General features: G+C 41.0%; 2 protein-coding genes across 3 annotated transcripts in view; one reads left to right on the top strand and one right to left on the bottom strand.

Annotated features, from left to right (window-relative positions):
* The window catches only part of rfx1b (regulatory factor X, 1b (influences HLA class II expression)), a 13,854-nt gene extending 4,109 nt beyond the window's left edge, over positions 1 to 9,745 (top strand). Inside the window, exons 3-18 of one of the 2 annotated variants that reach the window (XM_043238414.1) lie at positions 1,267 to 1,364; positions 1,451 to 1,519; positions 2,274 to 2,341; positions 2,452 to 2,803; positions 3,156 to 3,337; positions 3,520 to 3,639; positions 3,713 to 3,834; positions 3,911 to 4,029; positions 4,103 to 4,212; positions 4,292 to 4,443; positions 5,920 to 6,017; positions 6,096 to 6,245; positions 6,332 to 6,540; positions 6,911 to 7,064; positions 7,146 to 7,191; positions 7,317 to 9,745. In XM_043238414.1, the coding sequence (XP_043094349.1) occupies positions 1,267 to 1,364; positions 1,451 to 1,519; positions 2,274 to 2,341; positions 2,452 to 2,803; positions 3,156 to 3,337; positions 3,520 to 3,639; positions 3,713 to 3,834; positions 3,911 to 4,029; positions 4,103 to 4,212; positions 4,292 to 4,443; positions 5,920 to 6,017; positions 6,096 to 6,245; positions 6,332 to 6,540; positions 6,911 to 7,064; positions 7,146 to 7,191; positions 7,317 to 7,465 (2,198 nt within the window). In that variant the 3' untranslated portion in view covers positions 7,466 to 9,745. Of the gene's footprint in view, positions 1 to 1,266; positions 1,365 to 1,447; positions 1,520 to 2,273; positions 2,342 to 2,451; positions 2,804 to 3,155; positions 3,338 to 3,519; positions 3,640 to 3,712; positions 3,835 to 3,910; positions 4,030 to 4,102; positions 4,213 to 4,291; positions 4,444 to 5,919; positions 6,018 to 6,095; positions 6,246 to 6,331; positions 6,541 to 6,910; positions 7,065 to 7,145; positions 7,192 to 7,316 lie in introns of both variants that reach the window. The other variant, XM_043238406.1, reaches the window with a different exon arrangement.
* Positions 9,746 to 10,037: 292 nt separating this feature from the next.
* Positions 10,038 to 17,500, bottom strand: part of dcaf15 (DDB1 and CUL4 associated factor 15) — a 7,666-nt gene continuing 203 nt past the window's right edge. Inside the window, exons 2-13 of the mRNA XM_043238427.1 lie at positions 16,869 to 16,966; positions 16,651 to 16,789; positions 16,027 to 16,133; positions 15,789 to 15,934; positions 15,544 to 15,702; positions 13,586 to 14,155; positions 12,405 to 12,496; positions 12,197 to 12,319; positions 11,644 to 11,726; positions 11,410 to 11,514; positions 11,210 to 11,325; positions 10,038 to 10,636 (exon numbers count right to left, since the gene is read on the bottom strand). Of these exons, the coding sequence (XP_043094362.1) occupies positions 10,581 to 10,636; positions 11,210 to 11,325; positions 11,410 to 11,514; positions 11,644 to 11,726; positions 12,197 to 12,319; positions 12,405 to 12,496; positions 13,586 to 14,155; positions 15,544 to 15,702; positions 15,789 to 15,934; positions 16,027 to 16,133; positions 16,651 to 16,789; positions 16,869 to 16,966 (1,794 nt within the window). The 3' untranslated portion in view covers positions 10,038 to 10,580. The remainder of the gene's footprint in view (positions 10,637 to 11,209; positions 11,326 to 11,409; positions 11,515 to 11,643; positions 11,727 to 12,196; positions 12,320 to 12,404; positions 12,497 to 13,585; positions 14,156 to 15,543; positions 15,703 to 15,788; positions 15,935 to 16,026; positions 16,134 to 16,650; positions 16,790 to 16,868; positions 16,967 to 17,500) is intronic.

Below are 17,500 nucleotides of genomic sequence, written 5' to 3'. Positions count from 1 at the left end.
GTTGACATTTAGCCAAAACAGTACATTAGAAGGATTTCTGGAGGATCATGTGACACTGGAGACTGAAGTAATGATGCTGAAAATTCACCTTTCATTACAGAAATAAGTCATTTTTACAATATATTTGAATAGAAAGTGGTTATTTATTTATTTTTAGAATATTTCACAATATTGTTGTTTTTACTGTATTTTTTATCGAATAAAGGCAGCCTCTGTGAGCATATATATATTATATATTATATGCTTTAAAATTTGTCAACATAAAGTTTTTGTATATTTAAAATTTAGATTGAGCAAAACATCAACACTAATAGAAAATAAAAAATAGGGTTTTTTTAGAAAATCTATTGTAAAAATAGATTTTAGTTTGATACATAAATATATAAAAATCTATATTTATTTAAATTTCATATATATATTATATATTATATATATATATATATATATATATATATATATATATATATATATATATAATTTCATAAAAATATATAGCAGATTATGAAGATGAATGAAGATATCGGAGAATAATTTCATTTATAGTCGAGAGATAAACTGGAAACTGGAGGATGCAGGAAAAAGCACAGGTTAGGTAAACGTCTTCATCCTGCCTTGAGCTTGATTTCTCCTCTCTCAATCTCTCTCTCAATCTGATACCTGTGTTTACCCGAATGAGAGATTTCTTTGCCCATCTGTGGAGATTAATTGTTCAAGGCCGGCCCGTGTGAGCCTGATATAAAGAGAAATGGCTGCATGTGTGTCTGTGTTCAGATCATGTTCTACAGCAGCTGTCTGTACAGTCTGGATGTGCTGTACCGTAAGTACGGGCTCATCTTAGCTGCTTTCCACGATGCTTTCTGATATTGTTTTGATATGGTTTCTTCCCGCAGGTTTTGCACTGAGCAAAACGAGGCTTCCCCTTTCGCTCAGTTATTATTTCCTCTTTACCGAGAACGGTTTTGTCATGTGTTTCCTTCTCGCTTCTCTTTATTTTTCTCTTTAGCGTGTCTTCCTTTCATTGTGTGTGAGAGATTCAGAGGCCATATGCTACACTTCTAATGCATTATTGTTTTTAACAATGTTCTTCTAGACTAAACGGGCTATTTTGGCTCATCTTCTTACAGTCACGGTATATTTTTATACTCAATGTCATATACTCAACCTCAAAACATTTTAAACCGTCCTGTTTCAGTTATATCCTTTAATATGCAAATGAGTAGTTTGACGTTCGTGTGGCTTGTTCTTGGTCTTCCTGTCTCTGTGTAGAGGGCTCACGTCACTCGAATGACTCCGAATCGAATTCTCCTCCTGCAGGACAGACTGGTGTTCCCACACAGGTAGTGCAGCAGGTGCAGACGGCACAGGTAATGCACACACATGCGTACATGTGGGATATCAAAGCCATAAGGATCGAACTCATTTCTCCATTGCGGTGATTTGTGTCCAGCAGAGGTCTGTGGTTCAGGCAGCATCCAAGAGCGGACAACTGGGGGTCGGTAATCTACACATCACACCGGAGGTACACACACACACACACACACAGACAAACACACACACACACTTTATAACTGCTTTAAGCAGAATGACATTATAACATGCCTCATATATGGGAGGTCTCATCTACTGTAACGGGTTCTTCTACAGTTATGTATCAGTTCAAACCTCAAAAACTTGGTTTGATCTCTCTCTCTCTCTCTCTCTCTCTCTCTCTCTCTCTCTCTCTCTATATATATATATATATATATATATATGTGTATGTGTGTGTGTGTATATATATATATATATATATATGATGATTTGTTATCTAATCATACAAAAATGTACACATTTATTTTATATATTAATACAATTGTGAAATATTTAATTAAAAAAATAAATAAATTACATGTCAGTATTTTAGATTCTGTATTAATAAAATTTTTATAATAATAATATAAATTAATATATTAATAAAAGTGTTTTTCTCCAAATTTGCCAGCTTACATAGTTTAAATTTACGTAGTCATTAAAGTCTAATTTTCAAATAATTACAGATATCTTTAATGCTGTTCTCTTGTAATGAGCAATAATCTGGTAAATGTAGTTTTTTACAGGTGCAAATGAACATATTAACTATTGTGTCTTTGTATTGTTTGTATACTTGCGTATAAAGTTTCGTTTAATGTATTTAAGTAAGGATTTAGATTTGACATTACATAGACATGCTTCGTGATGTTCCCCTCATACCTGACTTTTAAGAGTCTGATGTGAAACTGCTGTTTGTTTGTGTGTAGGTCCCTGTCCAGCATGTTTACCCGAGCCAGTTTGTGGAGGGAGACGCCAACTACAACAATACTGCAATGTGAGCGTCAACACACACAGTGCTCGTGGTGTTCATTTAGATTCTCTTTACTCTAAAAAAAAAAAAATACTTAAATTTCTCTGTACTGGTCCTTCTCTTTCCCTTTTCAGTCGTTCCGGTAGCTACCAGTTCACAGACCCCTCCCTCTACTCTCAGGCCACGCCCACTGTCACTTACTATGAGACGTCGCCCACCACCGGCTCACTGGTCACGTCCCCCTCCAGCACCCAGCCGGTGTCTGTGACGTCCGGGACGGGCACAGGGGTGGTCTCCATGTTCTCAGAGGGCAGCCCGGGGATCACCGTGGTGGCAGGCGGGTCCTCGTCAGGAGTGGGCGGGTCAGGGGGCGTGGTTGCCAGCGGAGCGGCGGGAAGCTATGTGATTCAGGGAGGGTACATGCTCGGTGGAGCCGGAGGAGGGAACCAAAATTTCTCACACAACACACGTGCATCACCCGCAACTGTGAGTGAATTGTAGGAAAAACATTTCTTGTCTGAAATTAAATGTTTAAGTGCTAAATTTACTACTAATAATTAATAATAATAATTTAGCACATAATAAAATAATTAAAAATAATAGAATAACTAAATATAAATATTTTTCTAAATAATATTCATATAAAATTCTAGAATAGCAAACTATAGAAATAAAAATAAAAAAATTTAAATGAAAGCTAAAAATATAAAAATAAAGCCAATAAAAAAATATGAATAAATACTATAATTGTATGTACACAATGCTAAAATACAGAGAAAAAAATCATATTCACCAATAAAACAGGTAAAAAAAACATTTTTGTTTTGTCTGTCTTCAGGTGCAGTGGCTGATGGATAACTATGAGACAGCTGAAGGTGTGAGTCTTCCTCGCTGTACTCTTTACTGTCACTACCTCCTGCACTGCCAGCAGACCAAGCTGGAGCCTGTGAACGCCGCCTCCTTTGGCAAACTCATCCGCTCCGTGTTCATGGGCCTCAGGACCCGACGTCTCGGCACCAGGTACAGTCACACTGTCCGGACAAGCTGTGATGTAATAAAGCTTGAGCCTCAACAAGCAATGTGAACCACTGTGCTTTATTTGCATGTTCGCTGTGCCGGGTCGCTCCATCAACAGTAAACTCTCTGGTATAGAATTTGCTCCACATAACTGCGCATTACAATATAAAGTGTGTGTGTTTCAGAGGGAACTCTAAGTACCATTACTATGGCCTTCGAATCAAGAGCAACTCCCCTCTGCACAGACTGGTGGAGGACCAGCAACACCTGGCCATGAGACAACAGCCGTACTCACAGAAACAGAGGTGTGTGTGTGTGTGTGTGTTGTAAATCACATACTGTTGTTAGCGTGACTGATAGCCTCATCTGTTGATATAGGATAAAGCCTGTGCAGAAGGTGGAGGGACTAACCAATGGAATGGGCCTGGGGGTGGGGCATCAGCAAGGGGCGGGGCTTTCCGACATTAGTGCCCAGGTTCACCAGTATCAGCAGTTTTTAGGTAAGATGAGCAGCTCTTTTTTTTGGACATATAATCTTACTCCACATCAACCTTTTTGAATGCGTGTGTTCCTCAGATGCATCTCGCAGTCTGCCGGAGTTCCCTGATCTCAAAGATGAGGGTAAGCCTCTGCCCGACGGACTCCATGCTCAACATGTACACACATATCAGATGATCTACAGGGAGCACTGCGAGGTGAGTGTGTGCGCTGGATGTGAGATGTCTGGTTGTTTTAGCGCTTCGCTGAATAATGTGTGTGTGTTTATAGGCAATTCTGGACGTGATGGTAAACCTGCAGTTCCCTCTCGTGGAGACGCTTTGGAAGAGTTTCTGGAGGTTCAGTGAAGGACAAAGCAGTGACACGGATTCACTCGACCTGTGAGAAACACTGGCTCCAAGTGCGGTCACAAGTGTTGTGATGTTGTGTTGTGTCTTACTGATGTCTCTGTGTTTACAGTCATGACGAATCAGAGAAGCGTTTGCCCAAATCAGTTCTGGTTCTGTTGTGTAAATATGAGCCCGTCCTCAACTGGGCCCTCGAGTGCGACAATTTACTGTACCAAAGCCTAGTGGAGATCCTCATCCCTGATGTCCTGAGACCAATCCCCAGTGAGTTCTCACAACTCTACACAAACTCTACATTTCTTTACAGAAACTAAATGAACTCTGCTCTAGTGAGTTAACTAACTCTACATAGGCTCTATATAAACTCCATCCCAGTGAGTTACGTAGCTTTACAAAACTCTATACAAATTTCAACTCGACGTAAACTCTATATAAACAACTATAAAAACTCCATTAGAGAATTACAAAATGAGTTTTGAGTTCTCACAACTCTACACAAGCTTTATATCTCTATACAGTAGCTAAATGAACTCTTTCCAGTTGAGTTATCTGACTACACAAACTCTATATAAACTCAATTTGAGTGAATTAACCTAACTCTACACCAACTCTATAGAAACACCATCCCAGTGAGTTACACTCTACAGAAACTCTATACAGTAACTACATAAACTTCATCCCAGTAAATTACAACTCTTCATCATGCTTTTTACACAATGCTATACAAACCCAGTTAATTACAAAATTCTACTTTTTATTCTACTTTTTAAACCTTTATCCTCTACGCAAACTCTAAATACATACTCTGTTCCATACAGTTACTAAATTTTATATAATCACTGTTCTTGAGATACACAACACTAAACAAACTCTGTATCACCTCTATCAAATCAAAATTCTATACAATTCCTTTTAAACAACTTGTACAGTAAGTTTCACAACATTAGAGTAACTGTATAAACTCCATAAATTTTCAACTCGGTGAGTTATAACACAACACAAACTCTGTGCCCTTCAATCCAGTGTGTTAGAACTCTATACAAACTCTATATGAACTCCACACAATTATGCAATTCTATTACACATAAAATCTATAAAACCTTGTATTTATTCAGACTTCATGTAAACAACATACCCAGGGAGTTACACAGATCTACACAAACACCATTTCGATTAGTTACAAAACTCTAGATAATTCTGTCCAAATTGTATATAATGATCAACCTCAGTGAGTTACATAGTCCTCTAAGTAACCTCTCATCATGATTATTCTACACAGCTCTTTAATAAACTTTACATAAAATACATTCCAGAGTTACACAACCAAGCACAAACCTATACAGATTTAATAAACACCATCCCAATAACTTTACACAAACTCTACATCAACTCTATCCACAGAGAGTTGAAACCTATAAAACCTATACAGTTTTGCACAACTCTACATAAACAACATCCCCAGTGAGATCCACAACTCTATACAAACTCTATACAAAGTTTATATAAATTCTATTTAGTTACAAAACTCTGCAGTTACCAAAGCTTTATACAAAGAATTTATAAACAAGTTCCACCACGAACAACACAAATATATACCATTTTTCACACTGTATACAACTTGACAATGTAAACTCTATATTAACCCTATGAACTTCAACAGAACTCAGTACAGCTGAAGGTTCTCAACACTTTCTTATTAATACCATATCCTTTTTGACTCCTGTCTCTCTCTTCCTGTAGGTGCCTTAACTCAAGCCATCCGTAACTTTGCTAAGAGTCTGGAGAACTGGCTGACCAACGCCATGATCAACATCCCGGAGGAGATGGTCCGCATCAAGGTCTGAAACACGCACAGATCTCCTCTTACTTCCGTTTGTTTTGGTTGTGTTCATGCTAACGCTGAGTGTGTTTTGTAGATCGTGTGTGCGGGAGCGTTTGCTCAGACTCTGCGGCGCTACACATCACTCAATCATCTGGCTCAGGCGGCCCGGGCCGTCCTGCAGAACACGGCTCAGATCACACAGATGCTCAGCGACCTCAACCGCGTCGACTTCACCAACGTACAGGTAGCGCGGCCCGCTCGGTTCCTGTCCTGGTATCCCCAGATCTCCCCTACCGTTCTTAATGTATAACTGGATGCGTGTGAGTGCAGGAGCAGGCCTCGTGGGTGTGTGGCTGTGAAGATGGTGTGGTCCAGCGGTTGGAGCAGGACTTTAAACTCACCCTGCAGCAGCAGAACTCTCTGGAGCAGTGGGCTACATGGCTGGATGGGGTCGTCTCACAGGTCCTGAAGCCGTACACCGGCAGCCCGGCCTTCCCCAAAGCGGCCAAACTCTTCCTGCTCAAATGGAGCTTCTACAGGTGAGAGCGCTGCTTACTCCCCAGTCATACTAACGATTTTATGACGGGTCATATGCACGAGTCGGTGTTTATCACAAGCTCATCCAATGATTTCACAAAGCGACAGCGGCCATAATGAGATGTTATGGCTTTTCTGTATTGAAAGGAAGTGGAGACGGGTCATGTGTTTTTATTTCACAGTCTATGATTGAATAACACTGCGCTCTTCAAGGCACTTCACAGCTCGTGAGACAATGCCCGAAATGCAACAGGAACCTCGTTATGACCACGTTATGCATTTCTAATCCGATTTTGTGCGTAAAATCACTTTTGGCAGCCCGGTTAAATGAGTCGAAAAGCAATCTCACAGTGTTTTTGGTGTGTTTTGTAGTTCTGTGGTGATCAGAGATCTGACCCTGCGTAGCGCGGCCAGTTTCGGCTCGTTTCATCTAATCAGGCTGCTGTATGACGAGTACATGTATTACCTGATCGAGCACAGAGTCGCAGAGGCCAAAGGAGAGACGCCCATCTCTGTTATGGGAGAGGTAGACATATAAACACACACACACATATGCATGCTGTCAAACAGGCAATGCGATGATTTAACATTGTGTTTGTTGTTCCAGTTCGCCTGTCTCAACAGAAGTCAAAGGTCATTGGATCCTGATAAAGGTACGTACAGAAACGCACCTGTCTTATCAATCAGAACATAAACATGCCTGAGACTCCCTTAAGTTTTTATAACAAACTTCATCATGCTGTAGCAATTATAAATCCCATTTAACGAATGTGTGTAGATGAGGAGGATGAGGAGGAGGACGATGAGACCGATGAGGATCAGGACATGGCCATTCCTGTGGTGGTGGGGGAGGAGTCACTGGAGCCGCCCACCAAACTCGCCCGAACGGAGCTCTACAGCAACAGCAGCAGCAGCACGCCGAACTGAATTCAGTTTATTCACACTGACTCTGTGTGCTGAGCTCATCTCTCTACGATTGACATACAATCTTCAGTTTTGCTGATTTAAGTTCGGTTCAGTTCGTTTTCTGTCGACACAGAGAAACTGAGCGATCATTTGCGTTTCCTGGGGTGAATCGGCCCTCAGAGCTGCTCTATGATCTAATGAAGCTTTTCTAGAAAACGGTAACATTCGTATGCCTTAAGTGCACGAACACACACATTTTCATTGCCTTCTGTTGTCGATCAAAGCTGCCATGTGTGTCATATCTCGACTCTTAAAGTGACAGTACATCAAAACTACTTTTCTTACTTACATTTTTTTGTCTTGTTTCCAGCCAAAACAGGAAACAAGATTATTTTGCTTACCCCATTGGCGGGAATATTTAGCTTGTTATAATGACTTAATCATTTTTACTTTTTGATTTAAAGTGCCCCTATGACGGATTGTTAAAAACGATCGTTCGCTCAGTGTGCAACACGGCTTGCAAGTTTTTAAATGTGAAAGCGAATGAAGTTATTGTCTCTTAAAAGAAAGAATAGACTCTGAATCGTTGGAATAAAACATTTTAAAGGGAATCTCAAGCCGTTTCATGTTGACGTCAACATGAAATATTAGCATATTGCCCGCCCACTTGAAATGAAAATAGTGTAAAATAGCGGTTTCCCTGGTAACGCTGTACACAAAGCAGCACGGTACTCACAAATGCTACTTTCGTCATGAAATGGAAACAAAATCAAAGAATCAGGTTTGGAAAAGCGATTGGACTGATTGAGCCAGTAAGGTCAAAATAAATGCATATTATATCACAAAGAAGGTGTTTTTTGACCTTGAATGCATGTTTTCAGCCTGTTTTCAGAGACACTCAAAATACCATCCTTTCATTACCCATAATAGGTGCACTTTTCAGAATTTCTTGAATGTTATGATATTTTTGGCTGGAGTCGAGACAAAAAATCTAAATCAAGAAACGCACGTTTTGCAGCGTAGCCGTTCCAAATGCATCTCCAAAAAAGTATGTTCCACAGAAGAAGGTTATTTAATGAGGGGCTAATTTATAAAGATCGTTTTGGAGTGAACTGTCGCTTTAAGAGTCCTGTTTTGATGAACCTCCACCTGCTTCATGCTGCCATAGAAATCATCGTTTGCCAAAGCCAATCATACTTCACCTAGGCCCATTCCTCATTAATATTCATGAGTGCGGTCGTTTAAGGTGTAGCTGAAAAGTACAGCGGCAGATTTTGCCTTTCACAGCTGTAACGCCACATCCTTCCATGCTTTGACTTTTTCTTTCTTTTATTTTTTAAATAATAATGAAAATTATATATACAAGTGTTGTGCTTTAATCAGCTGTTTATCTTTGATGCTTTATGATTTGAGTCTGATGCTAATGGATCAAACGTGCCTTCAGACGATTATTCAACCTAAAGATCCATGAACGTATAAATAAATTTCAGAAACGAGAATGCTTTTTATATATATATATATATATATATATATATATATATATATATATATATATATATATATATATATATATGAAATCTAATCAGTAAAACAAGCAGAATCAATTTCATGCATATTTTAAAAAACACTTTCAGTTGCCAAGTTTGGTTGAGACGAATGAGATTCGGTGTTTTATCATCCACTTCGCTAAATTAAACGAAAGCTTCTTGTGTTCATCTGTCGTTTTTTTCCCCCTCATTTCGCACGAATCACTCATTCTATATCCACACAAATGTAGCGAGCACAAACGATTCAACCAACGTTGAATGCATTAGAGATGTTTTGTGATTGGACGCTCCGGTGCAGTTCATGAATATTCTGTAGCTAATTATGGCGGTTTTTGACAGCCAATCAGCAGCTAGTGTGCTACTCTCCAGTGGTTATAGAGCCAAACCAGAACGTGTTGGACAATTAAGTTTTCATTTAAAAAAAAGAAAAAATATGCTAGTGATGATTATGAATACTAAAGTAACAGTTTAGCACAGGTTTATATTGTTTTTAAATATATATATATATATATATGTTTCTTTAATTGTACTATAAGAGTTGCTGCAAATGCTGATTTTAGTTGTGTGAAAATTTTCCTGTGTGCGATTATGCTAAAGTATGATATAGTTTTATGATCTTGTACTGTTGAAACCATAATGGCCTTATTTGAAGTGTACCCGTAGCAGAGATCCATGTAAAAATCTGTATTATCGTGCCTCAAAGTTCAGTGTCCCTTTAAAAAAAAAAAAAAAAAGAAAGCTTTTAAGAAAATTATGCATTCTGATGTTTTGTATCGGTTACAAACATGCCGTTGACTTATTTTCAGTGTTATTGTTTACTAAAACGTGTTTTTGTTAAATGAAATAAAGATATATGAATTGAAAAGATGGAAAACACAACATCAAATCTTAAAAGTAGAAATGTTGCCTTGGCAACGAACTAAAAATTAATATAAAATTACAACAAACTAAATTAAAGCCAATTAAAAATGCTAACAAAATTATTACATATTAATGTAATATTAAAATGCTCGCTTTGATGCAATGAAAAGTCATAAAACCAGTAATGTACTCAAGGAATATTTAATTTTTATCAAAAATAAAGTAAAACGACGTTGCATAAAAACAATATTCTCATCCAGTCCAGCTGTGAGGCCACAACTAGTATTAAAAAAGGGCAGGAGGGGTCGACAGCTTCTGATTGGCTGATGACTCGGACTAAACCATGTAAACAACTGCATCCTAAAACAAAATCGAGCAAACAAATACAGATGAGCCCCAAAGCTAGGTCTTATTTCTGTCCTGCGCTTTACAATTACAGGGCATTTCAAACAGAAAAACAACTACTTCAGTCCATTACACCAACATCAAAACAAGTGTGTATAAGTGTGCAAGTTTAACAGAGACAGACGTTCAGTCCTGTTGTGTACTGGGATGGCGATCGCTGACGTGTTTCGAAAAATGTTCCCAGAGTGTCCGGTGCTGTCGGAGTACAGGTGGAGCGGAGCACCGTGGATCTGCTTCGTGTCCCTGAATGATCCGCATCTCACACACAATCACACGGATACACTAAAGAGCAGCAGAGAGTGTGTGTGTGTGTGACATCTCTCTCACAGGACGATCCAGGTGCCTCTGTCATTATCAGCCAACACCTGAAGAGAAGAACCTGCAAAGAGCGGGAAAAAAAAGTCACAATAAAATGTGTAAAATTTTTATATACAAGTTTTAAATACAAAAGCTCTTCTGAATCAGTAAAAATATATACAATTTAATATAATAAATATAATTTATTAATTCTTTCATCTTTAAATCTCACAGTGCAACTTTACTTCTTCCGTAATGTAGCCTTTTTTTTCATATTGATGCAAAAACGGTTAAATCTGACAAAACACTGTTTATGTTTGCCTAAAATAAAAATCATGTACATGCTACCATTCATAAGTTTGGAGTCCGTATGATTTGTTAGTGTTTTCATTAGTTTGTTGGTGCTTTAATTTTAATTTTGTTTATTCATAAGGACATATTAAGACATTGATAAGGCTGTCTATTCATCACTGATTCCTGAAACGAAGTGTTTTTGAACCCCGATCATCTGAATTTCTGAAGATCAGAGTAAATTCAGCTCTGATCACAGCAATGAATTACAATACATTCTCATAGAAAACGTGAGCATTTTTGATCAAATAAATGCAGACTTCTTTCACGAACATTATCTGGGACACGAGCGTCTGAAGCACACCTTTATGCAGAGCCTCGTTGGTCATGCGGTTGATGTAGCGCGAGCTGCTCTCGGGGACGAGCCACCGCATGACAGTGTTCACGCACGACTTCCTGTAGGAGCTCCACACGCTTCCACTGCGGCAGAAACAAACACGTGAGGAGATCTGCGCTGCGTCAGGGCAGACATACGGCACGGGCCTGGCGTCCCGAGGGCATTACCTGGTCTGACCTTTGACCTCGGTGAGGTCGCCGACGCCGACTGTGCGACACGCACCGGTGTTCAAATCCCAACTGACCTGCAGGCTGGAGTGATACGACTTGGGCCTACACACACACACACACAGAAACAACGTATTAATGAGCATTTCGTCATATGTACGGTAGCGTGCGTGTGTGTGTGTGTGCGTGTGTGTGTGTGTGTGTGTGTGTGTGTGTGTGTGTGTGTGTGTGTACCTGCAGTGCTCATCCTCACAGTTAGAGAACGCCAGCAGCAGCAGCCCGATGTTTATCACCACTATATTGGTCTCCGGGCAAACCTGTTGCCATAGAAACAGCAGAACGCATGCAAATTAGAACACTGCACCAATAGAGCGCAAACAAAGTAAACATTCCATCCGTCTCTGTCTTTTAAGGCTGGACACACACTACACAGCTCTTGAAATCTGAGCAGATTAGAGGAAAACTCGGCACGACCGAAATTGTTCTGATCACAACAAGCTCGTGCAGAAACGTGCACCTCGTTGCTAGGAGATTAAAACGAATGTGTTCTAAAATATAACGTGTTTGATAACCTCTGATTGGATAAAATCAAAGTCTGAAGCTAAAAAAAGAGCATCATACACTCGGGTTGAATCTGGCTCGGACTTTTCCCAGCCGGCCTTAACTTGTTTAGAGTTAGGCTCGTAGCTTATAGCACTTTAAAACGCTAAAAACGCATTTTGTAACTAAATCCTAGCTAAAATGCCGCATGTAACGCAGCAGCTCCTCCTGAAGAAAACCCCGTCACCTCGAGGATGACGACGTCGTAGTCGCTGAAGGAGCAGAACTGGGAGCCCCAGTCAGCGTCGTTCCTGATCACCTCGTTGATGAGATACTCGAAGTCCAGCGTCAGCTGCTCGATGCACACGCACTGAGAGAGAGAGAGACGCAAACACACACGAGAGATCAAACACAGCCCCGCAGCATCGGACGCGTGCGGCGGCGGAGACACGCACCTGACCGCTGAACTGTCCCGTCACCAGCTGCAGGTTTCGTCCCTTCAGATCCGTCACGGTGAAAGGAAGCAGGACTTTATCATCCTCATCACCTGCAGACGAGAGACAGAGACCAAACAGATTACATACCAGTTCAGATGAGCTCTAGAAAACAAAAACTTGAAATCAAAATGAAATGAAACGGTTCTAACGAAAGTGGTATAGTCCAATTCGTTTTTTAGTGGTTCGTTTTAGCAAGTCAAAAAGAAGATGCAGTGTGAACGGTGTAGTCTGATCACAACCAAATGGCTCTTATATACCGGCTGTTTTAGTGGTTAATAAACATACAACATGATCAGTATAATTTGATTCAGGAACCAAATAGCCCGACTCATTTAAAAATGGCTCAGTGAATCAAAACCACGGCATGACCAGCATAGTCTACTCATGAACAAATGGTTTTTAAGAGTTGAATCTTTTTAGTGAATCACAAAACACACAGTGTGTCCGGCAGGGTCAGATTTCTAAACAAATGACTGTGACTGTGACAAATGACGTTTCTGGTAATTAAAGGTACAGTTTGCGCAAAAATGAAAAATCAGTAATCACCCTCATGTCGCTCCAATCCTGTAAAGACCTTCGTTCGTCTTCAAAACACAAATTAAGGTATTTTTAATGAATTCCAAGAGCCCTCCGTAGACAGCCAAGAGGATACTTTTTGTGCAAAGAAAATAAAATCAATGACTTTATTCAATAATTTGTCTCCCCTACATCCCCCTGTGGAATACCGTTAATTAAATGTCTTGTTTTTTTACCTTCTTTGCCCACAAACGCATTCTCAAAGCTTCATAAATTACGGCGGAAACCCCTGATGCCAAATCTGTCCTTACTATGTTTTTGTACCTTGTTCGGGGAATTAATTACATTGCTGTCTATGAAGGGCTAGAGAGCTCTAAGTATATCCTAATTCATGCTCTGAAAGATTTATAAAGGTCCTACAGGTTTGGAATGACTTTGATGAGGGTCAGCAATTAATAGAATTTACATTTTTGGGTGAACTATCCCTTTAACGGTTCAAAAAGACAAGATCCTGGATCGAATCAGTCTGGGGAATACATGACTGAAGCTAACATGCCAGATCGGTTTCTTAATCTACATCTGACTCTGTCTTCAATGACAAGAACCGGTGATAAACGTCGTACCGCTCGGCTGCTCTGACGCTCTGCCCTGCGGTAGTCTGTATCTGAGAGTGGTGTAGTTGACGTAAGCAGGCTCTGAGGAGGAAGAGGAGGATGAAGGCTCATGAGCATGTGGAGACAGAGAGGACACGGAGGAGGTGGATCCAGGAGACCTGACCGCGCTACACGCGGCACCGTCCACTGCCTCCGCGGCCCGCACCGAACTCCGTCCCGAGGAGGACGACGAGGGTCCAGGGACCTCCGCGTCTCGCTCCTGTTTCTCTTCCTCGCCGTGGACTCGCTGGGCGTCCGTCTCTTCCTTCTCCTTGGCTTTTCTGTCGTGCTCCCTCGCTCCGGCCTGAGCTCGGCGGAAAATGTCGGCGGCGAACTCTCGGGCCCGCACGGCCGCCTGCGATTGGCTGGAGGAGAGCGGGGCGAAATGGGGCTTTAACTGTCTGAGGTCAGGTGACCCCTGAGATGAGGCGGAGGAGGAGGAGGAGGAAGGCGACGTAGGTCCGGCGGGAGGAGAAGAGGACGAAGCATCTCTCTTATGGTAGAGGATCTGATTGGTTTGTCCATCCTGCTGCCCGTCTCCTACACCGAGAGGAATCCACACACCAAATTAAACAGAGATCATTAAATCACACTAATAACTGAACACACACACCATAAAAACACTGCATAGAATATAAAATGTTTGGCATTTATATCAATTATGTTTTTGTCTCAGCAAAAGGATGCATTCATTTGCTCAAAGATACAGTAATCTTACTAAATATTATTGCAATTTAAAATAACTATCTATATTAAAGGAACACTGAAAATAAGCTCATTTTCAAGCTTCCCTAAAGAATAGTTTGAATCCAGCTGATATCCGGGTCAGGCGATAGCACTTAGCTTAGCATAGATCATTGAATCTAATTAGACCACTAGCATCACACTCAAAAACGACCAAAGAGTTTCGATATTTTACATAATACGAGATGTGTAATATCATTGCGCCTACAAAGTTCCTTGATTATTACGCCGGAATGAGAGTAGAGTTTATATAGCCATATCGGCCTATAAAATTGCTGATTTTTTTTTGGGTCAATGTCGATACACAGTGTAACTACAGAAGAGTCATGCATTAAAATATCACAACATTTTTGGTCAGTTTTGAGTGAGATGCTAATGGTTTAATAAGATCCAATCAACTATGCTAAGCTGCAGCTAAAAGTGCTATCACCAGACCCGGAGAGCAGCTCAAAGGATTTAAAAATGGCAAAACTCAAATGTTTGAGTTGGAAAATTTCCCTATTTTCAAGAATAGTGGAGTTCCTTCGGTATGCATTTATAATGTAATTCATTCCCGTGATCAAAACTGATTTTTCAGCATCACTACTCCAGTCTTCAGTGTCACACGACCCTTTAGAAATCATTCAGACAAGCTTACCCGCTGCTCAAGATCAAAATTTCAGATTTTTAACAATGTTGAAAACTGTTGAGCTGCTTTATGTTACCGTGGAAACCGTGACACATTTTCTTCGATGAGCAAACACTAGCAACGGCATTCATTAGAAACAGAAATCTACTGTAGCATTAAAAATGTCTTCGCTGTCAATTCTGATCGATTTACTCGGTCCTTGCTGAACAAAATGATGAATTCTGAAAGTATTCAAATACGGAAAAAAATCGTGCAGACCCCAAACTTTTGAGCAATATGTGCACGAACGAATTAAAAAAAGCGTTAAACGGCAGCATTTCGAATTGAGAATACATATAGTACAAAAAATTTTTTTACATTTAAATACACGTTTGTTTACTTTTTATATGTACTTCAAACGACAAAGGTTTTAATTAACTGGTTCAGTTTGAAGGACATACATACTGAGCAACGGTTATTCTTTCATTGATTTAATTTAAACGAACCGTCCAAGCAATGGGATTCCCTAAAACAAGAGAAAGCTAACGCACGCAACCAATCAACACACACTCTGTACCTGAGCAGAGGGAGATGGCGCAGGCCACCAGAGAGTAGCTGGTGTTGAGCAGAATCACCTGGTCCTTCTTCAGCTGCAGCGCCGGCTGGAACGTGGGGAACGGGTACACCACCTGATAGCGCGCGTTCAGGACGTAGCCGTGCTGCAGACACTCGCCACCTGCTCACACACGAACGGAGAAAGGCGCTTGTTTGCTAGGCGCTGGAAAGGAGCAACTCGTCGATGCCGACGCAAGGCCCACGCACCTGTTCGTATGGTGGACGCGGGGGACGCGGGGCAGCACTGCTTGCACGGCTGCGCGGGGGGCATCGAGGTGATGGTGATGTAGATGTCCCTGTTGTTCTCGTCGCTCATCATCATGTTCATCAGGGCCGAACTGGAGCTGCGCGTGCTGACGGGTCACAGAGAGCGTGTGTTTAGGTAACCATAGCAACCCAGCCACTTCCTCACGACACAGCGCAGAGGAGCGAGGCTCTCACTTACTTAAAGCCAAAGACGACCAGCTTGGAATGATCATTGTGCCACTCGCATACGGTGAGATAGAGATCGCTGTAGATGTCCTCACCCGCAAACAAACGCACGTGATGCACCTGCAGGGAGAGACGGAGACTTTATCACTGGGTAAAGATTTCATACGTGCAGCAATTGTGTTGAACACTACTGTTTAAAACAAACCAAAATGATATGACAAGACAAACTTGTCGTGAAAAAGCCTATTGGCTCATGCACTATAAGCCTTCTCCAAAAGTTGAGCTTCAAGCATTTGCGAGTTTAGGAGCTGCATTTCGTACCGTTTGTAGGCAATTCATTTACGCAGATACATAATGAAACGCAGTAGCGTACTCGAGATGAGATAAAGCATGTCAGCTATAACACAAACCCTCCCAAAAACTTGATTTAACTACTGCATTTGCTTATTGATTAAAAGTGAGAGCAGATTCAAACACAACACCCGTATTTCTTACAGAGGGCTTGACATATGCAGCCAACTCACAAAACTGGAGCAAGGACAGAACCCTGAGGATCTCCACAAGTCAGAATTGACTTGGAGGACAAGCGCCCGTCCACACGAACTGAGAAAGCGCTATTGTTCGAATAGGAACGTGCCTGTTTGAGGCGGCTATGCAGATTGAACTCCCACCAGTACAGGTGATACGTGTAGAAGGAGAAATCGTCATCCTCTCCGCAGTCGCTGGTGTAGGACAACACGTACCGACCGCATTTGGTGAAGCCCAGGAAGATGTGCCTGTTACAGGAAAGAGACCAGATGCATCACTCACAGCGCTCCGAGACAACGGACGGGACAGATCGCATCTTCTCCTCACCCTGCTCTGAGGAACTCCTCGCTGACGATGGTCTTCAGCGGGACGCAGACGCGCGGAGGAAGCTTCCGGAAGAGCCGCTGAGAGAGATGCCCATTCAACTGACAGATATACAGAGAGATATTAACAGTTACAGAGCAACGCACCTGGAAACATTAGCCATAAGTACAGTTAAATTGGCTGCTAGACTGACGCTGTAGAGTAAGACGCTTAATCTAAGTTGTTTTGCTGAAATAGTAAAGCCATGATAGTAATGATGATCATGTTTGCAGTGAACACTAACACTCTGAGGCATTTCTTCCATTTATTCATGTTAAACACTGACCTATTTACTGTAATGGGATGGCGTTTAGGATGGAAGGTGTCGTTTTAACGTGAATTATAGATGTCAGTGGAGAATAACGCATAATGACCTACGTTTGTCCATTGATGGACATATCAGTCATGACAGATTCATAATCACGAACACTGTTTGTCGAAGTTTTATTATTGCCCCAAAGAACGGTAAACTGCGAGTAAGAATATGTCCGTTGTCGCGTCCGTGAAAAGCTTCACATATATAAACAATAAACATTGGGAGACCCACAATGACGTTAAATGAGGCTACAGCTAAAAATGCTAATAACACACACGTT

Source organism: Puntigrus tetrazona, chromosome 1, assembly GCF_018831695.1.
Source record: "Puntigrus tetrazona isolate hp1 chromosome 1, ASM1883169v1, whole genome shotgun sequence".
In the NCBI taxonomy this organism is placed as follows: domain Eukaryota; kingdom Metazoa; phylum Chordata; class Actinopteri; order Cypriniformes; family Cyprinidae; genus Puntigrus; species Puntigrus tetrazona.
This window is presented reverse-complemented; position numbering and strand designations above follow the sequence as displayed.